The 14,987-nt window shown below is 41.1% G+C and overlaps 1 protein-coding gene across 1 annotated transcript in view; it reads left to right on the top strand.

The window, feature by feature from the left end:
* The window catches only part of LOC111648088 (ras-specific guanine nucleotide-releasing factor RalGPS1), a 106,208-nt gene that overhangs the window by 75,434 nt on the left and 15,787 nt on the right, over window positions 1-14,987 (top strand). Inside the window, exon 11 of the mRNA XM_023397849.2 lies at window positions 3,088-3,155. Coding sequence (XP_023253617.1) covers window positions 3,088-3,155 — 68 coding nt within the window. The remainder of the gene's footprint in view (window positions 1-3,087; window positions 3,156-14,987) is intronic.

The following is a 14,987-nucleotide window of genomic DNA, read 5'->3' as shown; positions in this document are numbered from 1 at the left end:
AGAGCTAATTTCCTCCTTCATGACAACTGTTTATATAACTCACCTGTTGACATTTTATTAAGACTTAAAGTTATGTATAATTGAGGGCGTGGCCTCTTTGAGTGACAAGTGGGTCTCAGTTCCACACACGCCCCACCTCTTTTAGAATTTTTGTATTAGCCGGGAGTTAGGGGCGGAGTCAGACACTGCCGAGATGGCAACGAAGGAGCAGCCCTTCAGAAACCTGCGTGTGACGTCACAAAGGCTATGTCCATCTTTACGTATAGTCAGCTGGTACCACCATGTACTCTCCCCATCACTGTCTAAAGCTGGCTGAGCCAACCTTCCTTTTCTCCAACAATACTATAAAGACATTTAGTCACAGCTATTGTGGTTATTATGGTTGTTGACAAATATATTTCTGTACAATTTTTGTAAACAAAATGAACAATACTTCTCTCACACTCTCTGCAAATGCAACATAATAAGACATGTAAACTCTGGTCCACAGGAACAATAACACACACAGCAGTTTAAGACAAAGTGCCAAAGAGAGTTTGTAACATGAATCAGTGTAGTTGTAAATGAGTACAGTCTGTGTGTCGTGCAGCTCTGCTGGAAACTGTGGAGCCTGTTCCCTGGGCTGAGATGGTGAGATGGTCACAGAGCATTAGTAATGACAGCGGTGACGAGAGAGAAAACAGATGCACAGATCAAACCAGGCTGGCTGTATGATGTAATGTGGACATTACACATGACAGATTGTGTTTGAATTTTGTATGGCACTCCCCTTGTGTTTTTCTTTGGAGCCATTTAAACAGTCATTCATAAACACAACCAAACCCACTCTCAATAATTAATGACTATTTTGCCCACAGTTCCTTCCACCCAATGTTTCAAGAAATACTTTCCAAATGTGGTGATGAGGGGCAGAATTCCATTTACCAAAGAATAACATTTATCTGGACTCATTCCTGTACTGGTAAAACCAAACTCAGCATGTGATAATAAACCTCTTAATTGCTTTTTTTCAGTTACAGATGTACTTTGAAGACAAAAAATTGAACATATTGGATATGAGGAAACAAATTTTTTTATTAAGGGATGAAATACCTGAACATCAGTCAGCCTGGCGATCACCTGTACTTATTGCAATCAGATACGGACCCCATACCTTCCTAAATACTACAAGACTGTTAGTAGCCCTGGGAATAAGCTGCCCACAAGAAGACATCTTAGCCAGTTCGTCCCTCCATTCATTAAAACTGATACGCTCTTTGGATTTCCAATGTCTTAACACTATTCTGCTCCCTGTTATCAAGGCCAGCTTCACCCAGGAGCCCAGCTTTGATGACAATTTAACTTCAATTGGCAAAATAGCCAATATTCATAATGCTGGATTCACACTGAGATTTGTCTCAAATACAGTTGACTATTTCCAACCTTAACTTATGCACTATTTACACAGTCTATCACAGGGAGTGATGTTGTTCTGAATATCAGCACGGCTGTGATTCGCTCATCGGTACGAGGCAGCAGTGTTACAAGCTCCATATTAGTTAAAAGTAATAAGCAACAACGGATTATGATTAGTTTCTTTACGCTACGCCAACACAAATCGTTCAGCAACTGGACTGGTACTGGACTGTTGCTAAGCAATACAAACATTTTCCTGATCTGATGATGTCATATGAGCGCACCTGGAGGTGTGCGCCGAAGTATCCAGGCTTCTTCCCTTCATCCTCTTCTGACGACCAAACGTCATTTAATTCAAATGTTATTTCTGGAAATATTTACAATCTAAGACAGATAATGACCATTGATTAACAGTTAATAGAACATGTAGTTAAAAGTTCCAGTGCTGTTATACTGTATATATCAGCACTCATGGAATGACTCTGGTCCAAGCAAATTATTTGGTTGGAACCAACTTTGGTATAAAGTGTCATAATAACAGTTGTATGATAAAAATGACATCAGCTGTGAACCTGGCTCTTTGCCACTGGATGATGCAAAATGCATGCTGGAATATGTGGCTACTCCAAGTCCACACACACAATTAGTCTAACTAGTGACACACTGGTCACACAAACATTCTTATTTCCTACATGATTCCAAGATGTTAAAAAACACAAAACATCAGGCAGGAAATGTGATCATGTCTGTGCTGTCTGCAGAACTGACAGTGAGGTGACCTGCTGTGATGTCATGGATCCGGTTGTAATGATGCACATGTGTTTTGCCATGCATGATATTTTGTCAGCCACCAAGACAAATTAAGAAAAGGCAGAAGCAGCTTTTGTCTAAGAGGTTCAGTAGAAATTCTATCTAAAGAGCAAATGCTAAGCTAATTATCTGAAGTCTTTAATTTTCAATATTCAAGTTAAAATCATCATACATATTAAATATGCGCATGGTCACCACAAATCTCCAACATGTGTAGGATAAAGAGCCAAATATAAGACGAGTATTGTGAGTGACCTGTGACACAATGTCACAATCTACACAGGCTGCAGCTCTGTCAGTGTTACACAGGATGTGTTCAGGGACAGTTCTGGGTGTAGGTCAGCCACATTCTGGCAGTGCTCAGAGCCCAACACACCATCACTGTAGCTATGAGAATAAAATGGAAGAAATAAACTTGAAACGTAAAAATATGCCTCAGGTCACAATAATACGTGTAGAGTGTGAGTGAAACACTTCCTGTGTGGACAGGCAGTTAGACGGCTGATTGGCTGGAAATAAGAGTTAAACCAGCGAATGTTATCTTTCGAGTCACACATACCTGTGAATCTTGCAGATCCAAATAATGACTAATGCTCAGTGAGACGCACCAGAGGCTGGTTCAGATTTTTCTTTAATTATCTTTGGGTAAATAAATTGCAGCTGCACTAAAAAAGGCCTGTAATTAGCTCTTTTCTTAGCAGTTCAGAGATGGAGCTTAGACCCATACTTACCGCATAATTTTCTGGTTAATTAACTCTGTAATTAAACCGCTGGACTTAATATAGCAGCAGTGAGTGGGTCTCTGTCTGCACAGTAGTAACCATCAGCTGATCAGAGAGCAGCACTGGGCTGGTGTGTCTGACGAAACCGTTTGTGTTGCAGGTTGTCTCTGAAGATTGAACCCGGCAACAGCTCCCCTCGCATCGCCTCCTCTAAAGAAGACCTGGCAGGTAAGACACACGAGGCCAAGTCACGCCGAAGCATTGTCCTTTGTCAAAATTATTTAGTTTAAATTTAAATAACATCATTAGGTTTTCTTTTCATATGTCTGAGCGACAACATGAACTGTTTCCACCGCCATCACAACCACAGTTTGAATATATGAAAGTGGATCTTCTCATCAGATGCAGAGGATCTCGGTGAAGCTTTGTTTTCACCCCATTATTCAGTTCAATTCAGTTGCGTCAGACTTTCTTGTTGTCCATTATTTTAACAGACAGGGTCGTAAAAATTTTAATAATGATAAGACATATGCAATTTATAATATTTCATTTTCAAAAACAAGTCAGATTATGAGAGAAAAGATAAATAGACACTGACAGTGTGTCACTCTTCACGTCGACACCACATGAATCAGCTGAGTTGATCCTAAACAGGCAAATATGAAAAATGCAATTTTACAGAATTAGACAGTTACAATTAAAATATGGACAAACCATTGACAAGAAAATAAACTGATGTGAAATGACCTGCTGTAGCCTGAACTCAGACCTCCCTCCTTGGATTTAAACCGGGTGCTTACATCAGGGCAGACTGCTGCAGAGCTGATTGTCATCCTCAGACAGACGACTTCTCGTGGCTGTAATTTTGTTCTGAAGGCTGAACTGGCAAGACTCTCCAAGGCCTTACATCCGTAACGTGCCGGATGGTAAGACGTGTTGCTCTGAGGGGAATTTTGTCACCTCCGTGATATAGTCCGTGCGTCCGCCTGCATGAGTGTGACGCCAGAGAACCTGCCGTCTGACTCTGCACCACTCTGTTAAACTGACGGATGGCCTTCAGATTTTCCGTGACTCCCGACATCCACGTCTGTGCGCTAAACAAAAACGTATTAATGCTTTGTGCCTCGTTTGTTGTTCAGTCGGCACAATTAATAAAAGTGACCCACTGTTGAGACAAGAGAGCATCAGAGGTGAGATGTTGCAGCTTTCTGCAGGCGGCTGTACCGACAGTTGTTTGGTTATCTTTTGACTGTGTTGGAGGAGAAACAGCTCACTGTCTGCTTCTCCTCCAGCCTCCCTCACCTCTCCGTGTTCTCTGACGTCATGGCGGAGGTGAGGAGGCTGCAGTGAACATGTCTGAGAGCTGCAGACAAATGTCTTTCCTCCTGCGTGTGTAAACTGTGCCGACAGGCCGGTGCAGTGCGAGCTGAGTGAAAAGTTCCATGAGGACATGTTGCAGAGGGGCCAGTCCACTTCCTTTATTTTCCTCTCTCGTGTTGCGCTGGGATTTTGAGGGTGATTTGGAGTGGGCTGAGGTGATGTAATACTGCAGGAGCGGTCCAAGAGCTGGATATAGGTCAGGATAATAAAGAAGAGCCACATCAAAGACAGCACGGTGTTCTGTGGCAGCCTGTGTGAGAGCAAGGCTGTCCTCTACATATGTGTTAGTGAGGACATGTGGTGACTTAAAGTGGAGACACCACTGTCCAATTACAGTGGGCCAAGAGTTTCTGTAGGTCTAACAACAAGTATTCAGACCCCTTCACTTTTTGCACACACTATTGTGCTGTAGATCTTTAGTAGATTTTGTGCTGTTATTTTTTGGCATCTGACAGTTGCAGCGAGAGAGACACAGGAAAGTCAGGGAGAGAGAGAGAGGATGACATGCAGCAAAGGGCTGCTGGACAGACACAGCAATGTCTAGAGTTTTTACTCTGAATGGAGCAACAACAAAAGCATCCAGTGAGCAGCAGCTCTGTGTTGATGAGAGAGGTCAGAGGTCAGAGGAGAATGGACAGACTGGCTGGAGCTGGCAGAAAGGCTACGGTACCTCAGATAACCTTTACAACTGTGCTGAGTAGAAAAGCTTCAGAGTGAACAACACGTCCAACCTACAACAGCATTAGACCACGTCAGGTTCCACTTCCTGTCACCAAGACCAGAGACCTGAGGCCGCAGTGGGCACAGACTCACGAACACTGGACAGCTGAAGACCTGGTCTGATGGATGCTGGATCTGTGTTGAGGCAGTAGATGGTAGAGTCAGAGTCTGAATCCATGGACCAACCTGCCTGGTATCAACAGGCCAGGCTGGTGTTGGTGATTGTGAGCTCGTCTTCTGTGAGGATGTTGTAATGCATTATGAGCCAGGTTCATCATTTATTGGTTTATTTGTTGTTTTGTTTTTGTGCTGCAGCCCTCACTGTTCTGGTGTTGCTCTGAACATGCTCTTATTATCTTATTCAAACAAGAAAAGATCTGATAATTAGGACATATCAGGTGTTAGACTGTATTCTGTGACCTGGTTAGGAACTGCAGCCATGTTGCCGTTGCAACATCTTCATACTTCAATGCATGATTCATCTCTGCCTGATGAATCCCAGGGACTTCAGATGACTGTGCAATAGACTTGGGCAACATCAACAGTTCAAAATCACATCAAATCAAATCAAAAGTCAGGCCCAAATATCCTGATATACAATATTATCACTTGTATTTTATTGTTATTGAATCAGAATCAGGTTTTCACATACAAGGAATTTGCTTTGCTGTTTTGGGTTATAACAAGAAACAAAGAAGAAGAAAAAATATGCCAGTGCTGCAGGTCAGGTAGCTTAAATATAGATAGAAACATTAAAAAATGAAATATAATAGAATAATACAAATGTGTACAATGTCAGTAAATGCCACTAAACAGCAGTTCAAAGTTTTATTTTGTCACATGACATGAGCAAAGCATTGAAGCAGATCAGACTGTGTAAAACAATAGAAAATACAGAAGAATATTGCATGATGGGAAATATCGCAATATTTGAGATTATTGAATATCAGCCCAAACCTACTGTTCATTACATCAATATAATACTTATTACGCATATTGTATTGTCTCTATTAGTCACTACTATATAAACTCTCCAACTGCAATCTGGAGGATGCAACTAGTTTATGTGAAAATATCAACCTCATGTGTATATCAGTATGACATCATCAGCATGACATCATCATCGCAAGTGATTGGTTATTCGCTGGCACAGAATGTAAATCTAACAGAGAGTTGCAGGACGATGTATTTCTGTGGTCCAACTCGCCGTTAGCATCATCCTGGTTCCCTCCACTAACAGCCAATGGGATTTTAACATTGTCTCTTGGATTATTAGAGAAAATAAACAACAGTTAATGATCCTGACAGGTTTAGTTCAGCAGGATCATCTTCACTAATGAACTCCACTTCATGATGTTTGAAGCCTCAATACAATCAGCAGAAACAAAGAGCTAATGTTAGACTATAAACCAACTACACCAGTCACGTGACTTCAACACCACGGTCACATGACTTCAGCCTCACCACCACTAAACTTCAGCTTGTAGTTTGATTCAGCTCTGACCTCTTCTTCCAAGGCCTTTCCTCTGACGGAGTTAGAGACAGTTTGTACAAACACAACGAGGCTGTAAAGGTGGACTGGAGAGTAGATCAGTTTTCATGTTCAACGTGATGATGTTTAACGTCCCCGACAAATCAGTAGTCTCATTTAGACACTTGTTAGCAACCAAGACGTAAAGGCTTAAAGAAATCAGGACTGGGGTATTTACTGACTGATTTTATGTCGTAGAATAAAATATGAAAATGTCTTGAGCTTGTTTGACCTTAAACCCATTCTAAGAACCTAGATACTTCAGGATGAGGGAAATGCTAACTCATTTCTGGGTTTATGACTCACTGCTGCGGCTCTCTATAGTAAGTAAGTAAAACTTTATTTATATAGCACATTTGGAAACCCGGGTTACACAGTGCTGTACAGTAAAAACATTTAAGAAATACATAAAAACATGACATGAAATAAAAACAATAAAACGGTGACGCTATCCACATCACTACACAACACACATTAATACCTGTCACTGCCTCAAACCAGGGAATTAAATCAGGCCGCGATATCAGGATTCTGTCTTCTCAAATGCCAATTATTGATAACCACCCTCATCTTTTTTTCATAATTACGAGAACACTATTTCATAATTATGAGCTTTCACATAATTATCAGAATTGGATCTTGTAATTATGAGGTAAAAGTTTTAGATTATGATAGACAGACATCACGTTTATAAAGCCTCCAGAGATCTTTTATTCTTTGGTGAATGCAGAGCAGTTCTGTTCCTCAGTGGCACCAGTGGGATTATATTTCATAGTATGCACAACAACCACCTGTCTGCTTGTAGGCTCCCTTTAGGTTTCCTACACACACATACAGTATGTCTACTCATTGAACGAGTTAGCGAGCAAGAGAGAGAGAGAGAGAGAGGGGATTGATTAGTGTTTTTTAGCGCTAAAGTTATGGCACAACACCACCATAAAACTGATTATCTTACCACATGTATTTCAAAGAGCAACCAGCAACAGCAGCTAAATAACAGGCTACAATATACTATTATATACTATATTGAATATCCCTAAGAAACGTGCAGTGAAAGATTCCCTCATTTAGCATCGTCATCGTAAGAGCAGTTGTCTCCTAACTCCTAAAGATACTAATGACAATATTCAACATCAAGACCAAACCAAGCTGCAGCAATAAACAATCAACAAACCACACGAGATAATAAAATGAAATGGTGTTCCTGCCTATAAGTTCCTTCTGCCTCTGAACGTTACATCAAACTCTTGTAGAACGACCTCCGCATCAATTACAGTATCATGATGGACGTTCATCAGCGCTCCACATCTGCAGAGTCAACACTGTGCATCAAAGCACCAAACCCTCCTTTATCTCCTGCTCTCCTCTTCAGTCTAGACTCATAACATTAGTGAGTGGATGCAGCCAAAAAATAAGACAGGATTTACTGTTGACACTGTTTTATTTTCTAGATGTTAAAAAAACTAAAACAAAATCATTTTTAAAAAAAAATGAACGCACAGTCTATACAGGATTACAGCTGGCGGCGCCATTGCTGTTCCTTGTGGTCCTCCATGGACTGAAACGTGTGTCACCTGAATCTGCTTCTCATCCACATGACGACAGAGACATGGTTAAAACGTCGCTCTACACAACAACCAGCGTCCAGAGAGTCTAGAGAAACCTTTAATCAACTCATCCAAAAAACAATCAATGTGGATCAACAACCGTAAAGCGGTGTTTGTTGTAAACCTCCTCGGGTTGTATCCAGTCTGTGCATGAACCTGTAGCAGCTGTTCTTCATAAGATGGCTTTAATAATCTGCTGTGTGTGTGATCACGTTACAGTTCTGTTCTTATTTAGTCAGATTTATAAGGAGTAAACACAAAGATCCTTTAGCTTCAGAAGTGTTGTACGCTGAGGCTTCACGGTTCACTGTCATTAGAACTACACGCTTTATTTTTAGAAGAATGAGCTCATATCATTCACAGCCAGTCAGTCCACTTAGTTCTTCACTTAAAGTCACGTACAGCTCCGGGCTGACTAAAACGTCCCATGAGCGGGTTAACGACGCAGCTAACAGCAGCAACATGTCTGCCGTCTTTTTCCATAGACTCATGTCTCACAGTCTGGCCAGCCACATGCTGGGATTTGTTTGTAACGGTCACCATGGTCACCCCCTCCCCCCACCTCTCTCTCACTTATCTCACAATTTAGTGTAATTACGATTCAGAGGATTTGGTGGTATTTCTCTTTATAGAGTGACGCAGTCATTATGTTCTTGTCACTGGACTTGACCGGAGGGGATTGAGCAGTGGAGGAGGAAAGGTTTCAATTTCTAAGCTTCTCTCTGTGCCAAGAGTGTAACGTGCTGCAGTCACTGCAATAATAATAATAATACACAGGACACCTGTGTAGGAGGAGGCATGAGTCTGAGCTGTTACATGGACGTTTGGTTTCCTTCACCGTGACAAAATAATGTTCAGTTTTCATTATCATTACAGGTTATTTATATAAAGGCTTATTTTTCTCCTCATTATGACACACCAGGTTGACTGGTAATCAACTTTTTCCATTACATTATGGAATGATCAGAATGTGACATGTTATAGAGAAAAGGTATTTTGACTTCAGTTTTTCAACATTTCTTTTTGGAATCTGTCTCCCACATCTTTCTGGAAACACTCAACAGCAGAGGTCTGTTCTTTATGTTCAGCTCTGTTTGTCTTTCAGTGTGATCATACACTTTTTCTGCAGACGTACAGAATCAGTATAAACACAATGCATAGTGTAGTGGTGTCAGTGTCTGGCTGCACAGCCTCCTCCCAGCCCTGAGTTCAGCCTTTAACAGGTTCCACCAATCAGACGGTTCTGTTCCAGTGGAGGTTTCAGCTGGTTCATGTCAGAGTAAAGGCCAGGCTGTTTAGAAACACACCAGTCACATGCTCGTCTCACAGAGCAGATTTGCTTCTATTTTATGAAATGCATCACTCCACACTGACTTTGAGACACGTGTGTGAGACACATAACGCCACAGGTCCTCTCAGGTCTATTCAGCCAGCTGCAAAAGCACACACATCACCCACTGTTTATATGTTCTGAACCTGTTCACTGTAGTGATTGATCCGGACTCCCAGTGTGGCTGTGAGCTCACTCCTTTCACTGTCACCCATGAATCACAACAGACTCAGGATGAACAGATTTTAAGAAGAGAGGGTGCTTTTATTCTGAAAGAATAAAGGAAACTAACAATTTCTTGGCTGGTTTTCAGTGGTGTCACTGCCAACTGATCTGGCTTACGACAAGTTACAAACACACAGTCTTCAATAATAATAATAATAATAATAATAATAATAATAACAATGCATTCTCTAAATAACTCTCAGGAATTAGTAATTGTAATGTACAAAAAGTGTTAAAACTGCTGTACTTTATTATTATTGTATATTTTTATAGAAAACAATTAACCTAAAGCTATAGATTTACTAACTACTGAAATCTTGCATCCAGCGTTAAATACAATGTATCTTATATGGCTTGATCCAATGCGACTGTTTATTGTTGCTATGGCAATGCCTGACAGCTGGTGTTAGCATATATATAATAATAAAGTTTATTTATATAGCAACACAAACAACAAACATATACAGACAAATTAATCAAGATAAAAAATAAAAAAAAAAAAAAAAGAGATTATTCTTTGTGAGATAAATGTGTTTTTAAAAGATTTTTAAAAAGATACTGATTTAATACTGAAGACGGGGAAGTTCATCATGCAGGTTGTTCCAGAGCTGTGGAGCCCTGAGAGCTAAAGCTCCGGTACATCAGCTGGTTTAGATGAATCATCTGAACAACAATAGGCTACAAATGTACAAGTCTCTATATTTAAACAAAACCAAGAAGTACGACTGATTATCATGGTCCTCACATCCTTGGTTAATGTGTTGTCCCAGGTTAGAAAGAAAACAGCGTCGGTCGCTGAGGAACTGTGCTAGCATTAGTGATGGCAACAGCTTTGACAACATTTACCCACAGGAAAGAAAGCAACAATGACTTGGCTGGCCTGCAGGGGTTTTACTGACGCTCTGGTGTAACTGCCAACGCAGCACAAGTCTGTTGTTTGTTTACCCACAGTTGCTCTCATGCACGTCACTCAAATCAGAAATGGTAATAATAATAATAATAATAATGATAAACTATTTATAGAGCACTTTCTAAAATTTAAGTTACAAAGCGCTTGACAAAGGTAGCAATAAAACAGAATCAATAAAATCAATGAGATTCTAAGAGAAGAAAAACAGATAAAACTATTAAAACAATCAGGTGTATAAAAACCAACACAGAGTCATTTTAAGAAAAATGAAACAATTCAAGGGAAAGTAAAACCAGGGAACGCTCTCTGATAAAAGTATGTTTTAAGAAGAGTCAGAGGTTACAGACTCAGATCGTTCCAGATCCCGACGCTCTGACCCCTTTAGTTTTCATGCTCTGGAACAGACAGAAGACCTTCACCGGAGGATCTCAAGGTTCTGCTGGTGTGCACACAACTAAGAGGTCAGAGATATAGCCAGGAGCTTTCAAACTAATCAATAAAATCTTAAAATCTATTCTAAAACGTACTTGGAGCCAGTGTAGAGAGGCTGAAACAGGAGTGATGTGGTGGCGTCTCTTGGTTCTGGTTAAAGTCTGGCAGCTGAGTTCTGTACAGTCTGGAGACGATCAACAGATTTCTGGTTGAAACAAAGTAAAAAGACAGCGGATATCTAGAGATAGATAGATACAAAGATACAAAATAAAGTGCGTATTTTGTATTCCCCCCCCCCCCCCTTTTAAAAATGTCTCCCGACATTGACGTTTGCTTATGTTGCCTGGTAAGAGTAACCAGAGGTGTTCAGCCAGCCATATAACGGTCCCTACATACACACACACACATCAGTCCTTCTGTAAGGGGATTACAGGCAGACTCAAAGATTTCAAAGCAAGTTCCACAAAGTTAGTCACAGTAAAGCACCTCAAACCAACACGTTGCCCTGTTCACCACACACATAAAGAGACACTAGTTTTTACCCAGTGGACTGAAACGATAGTTTAACTTCAGCAGATGCCTTTAATTTACTACTCAGAGTCTAGATGTCAAACAGGAAGCTGCAGCTCTGAATGAAGGTGTAGATTTACAGTATTATATGAGCTGAGTGACATGTGACTGTCAGGGGTTCAGGAGAGTCTCAGGGTGGTTAATGACCGCTGATGGTGTTCTCATGCTCGTGCCGGTCAGATGATCATTTGCAGTTATATAACGTGGCAGAAAAAGGCTGTTCTGGCTGTTCTGGCCTGTGTCCACTGCCTCGTTGGCTCGTTCAGCATAAACAAGCCTCATGCACCTCACATGCTGCCAAACAGAGAAATCTGGTTTACTCACTCTCTCCATGTTACAACAAGATGGCAAGATGGTGGCCTGAGAGGAACACGTGCAGGAAGAAAGAGGAGAAATCACACGTGACAGCAGTTCACACACTCCAGCTGTCCGCATGTGAACAGGGAGGAACCCCCTCAGATGGTGGAGCTGTATGTGACTTTAGTTGTGAGCATGAAGATACTAGCTCATTCAAATTAGCTGATATTCTGAGGGTCCCTCATAAATCATCTATTTCTGGAAGCTCGTGACTGTGGCAGATCACAGTCTGGATAATTCATCCAAGCTGTTTGGTAATTTCATAGCAGCAGTTCAAGGAGCTGAGTAAGCATGAGTACACATGTCCGCAGAGATGAGCTAAGAGCTAACACCGATCAACGGGAATGTAGTGGTTTTTAGTTGGACAACAGTTCCTGTTGTGAGATCACAGCCGTCCTTTGTTGAACCTGCCGCACCGGTATGTTTACATGTCAGCCTCGTTATCAGCTGTATGTAAAGCACAGATAAAAGTAAAAACCCACTGTTAGTAAGGAGTCTCTGGAACCTCTGGAACAGCGTCAGAGCTACTTGTCGTGTGAATTCAAATAATTCCCATATGCGATGTTCTGATGATGGTGATGATTATGATGATGGTGGTGGTGGTGGTGGTGGAGAGCACTGGCGAACACTTTGCTTGAAAATCTTCCATAATTGTTCAGTTGGTTAAGATGTGCTGACTGAGAAGGTGAGATCATATGACTCAAACCATTTAGTGAGCTCTTACAGGGGCGACTGGTAGAAATGGGCTGACTCATTTAGCCCCCCCTATCGTTCACATTAAAGATGAGAAAATGTTTGTTAATAAACCTTAGAACAGAGTAATGGCGTTAGCATGAACAAAGTGGATTATTTACTTTCTCATCCACTTTCTTTGATTTCTCTGGAGGAGAAATTGGAAGTGAAGAGACTGAGGACACATCGTCCAAATCAGTGGTTCTCGACCTTCCGGGGGTCGCCAGACGGTTCTGGAGGAAAAGTAAAACAACATATTAATATATAAAATAACATATTTTAGAGTGGGAAATGTTTTTTTACACAAAACAACACCTGTACCTGTGATATAATTTACCTTAGAACAGATTTTATTGAGTGTGTTTTTGTGAGTCAGTCATATTGAAAAATAGACTTAACGTTTGTCGCTTTTGTGCCACAGTGCCGTGCTGAACCAAGAAGCTACAGCACTTCTTAGCTATCACATGGAATGACTGTGGAGTGATGGCTTCTCAGAAGAAACATTCCTCCATCTGCACAGGATGAGAAATGTGTTGTTATTTGTCATACTACTTCTTTTACTTCTTCTTCTTATTATTATTATTATTATTATTCTTCCCTACAAATTTCACCACATAACTCGTCCCACAGCTTTACAAAACCCACCATTGTAAGTTGTGTTTACAGCTTTTTCTTTCAATCATTTCCTCAACACAAATTCTGCTTCTGAACATTATAAAGTTTGTAGATTTCAAACCTACAGATTGTTGCTAAATGGTTTTGCTGAGGGTGCAGTTGTCCAGACGCAGGCTGCAGGGCCTCACACAGGACGTTTTAACAGGCTAATTGTAGAGTAATCAAGGCACGATGAGGCAGCTCTGTCCCTCAGGGAGCACATTATCCTGCCACATCACACGGACTCCTTTAATTCTGACTTTACCACATTATTACACATGATTAGAAAATTTCAGATGAATAAAAAATTCCTCTTGTTGGTAAAAATGATTCTGATTTGAACAAATTCCACAGTAGATCATGAGTGGAGAATCACATACAGCTGTCTGTGTCCTCTGCAGAGTCTGAGCTTCTGCAGTTCTCAGCTCCACAACAGAACTTCACACGAGTCCACTGTGTTCCAGTCTGAACATGGTGAACACAAACTGCCCTGCTGGGTCACATATATGCGATTAAACGGCCCCAGTGGGTCTCCAGTGGGAGGAACAGTGACTCAAAGGTTCCACATAATGCTCATGGTAACACGGCATCAGTTCACCAATCTAACACAGTCCTGCCAGAGCTGTGGTCAGACTAATGGCAGGATTATATGGCCAGACCTATTACACATTCACACAGTGTGCTGTTGGAGTCACTACATCAGATGAAGGAATTAATGGTTTTCATGGCAGGGCTCATTCTTTGCCTCACTGGCTCCATCTAGTGAATTTGATTGAAAGCATTTTTAGAGAAGAGCTGATAGGCATCAGCCTTTCTTAAAATCACTTTTAGTTTCTTTTGGTGAATATTACTGTACACTAAGAGATTTTTTTTATTTACCCAAAAAACAAATATGTGCTGCAGACAGACAGTGTTGGGGAAGCTACTCTGAAAGCATCCAAGCCAGTTCATCCTTGTGTCCTAGTGAATGTTTGTGCCAAATTTAAAGAAGTTCCGTCAAGGAGTTTCTGAGATATGGTGTCCACGAGAATGGGACGGACAAACGTACGGACGGACGACCTGAAAACAACATGGCTCTGGCTCTGACTGTCGCCAGCATGGAGGCATAAAAAATCTCTGTTAAGAACTGCGCCCCACTCCTGCTGTTTATTGCTCGTGGTGATAACTGAAAGACACTCGAATGATATTAGCAGCACGCTTATCAACTCCTGGTCAGACAAGAAAATGAACCTGAAACAATAAAAGTGAGGAGGACAAAAATAGGATTTTGAAAAGTGGCATGTCTCCCCAGAGGAAATGACACCCTTGTTGTCTGATATACTTTCTGAACACATATATTAAAGGACCAGTGTCTAGGACAGGGGTCTGGTTACATTCATTCACATATCGTATCAAAACTATCAAACTCAAAAACCTTTGGATGAACTACTGGGAGCTCAAGAGCCACCTGTTGGAGACCCCAGATTTAGGATTCAAGAGGATCTGGTGGCAGAAATTGAATTTAATATTCATGATTATTCAAAAATTGTTGTGCCTTTGTAAGCTTTGAATGAGCTCTTTATCTCATCATTGGAGGGGGTCCTGTCCCACACAGCCGCCATGTTTCTACAGT

Source organism: Seriola lalandi, unplaced genomic scaffold (genome assembly GCF_002814215.2).
Source record: "Seriola lalandi dorsalis isolate HSWRI2012SDOR001 ecotype SW California unplaced genomic scaffold, Sedor1 jcf7180002054939, whole genome shotgun sequence".
NCBI lineage: Eukaryota > Metazoa > Chordata > Actinopteri > Carangiformes > Carangidae > Seriola > Seriola lalandi.
This window is presented reverse-complemented; position numbering and strand designations above follow the sequence as displayed.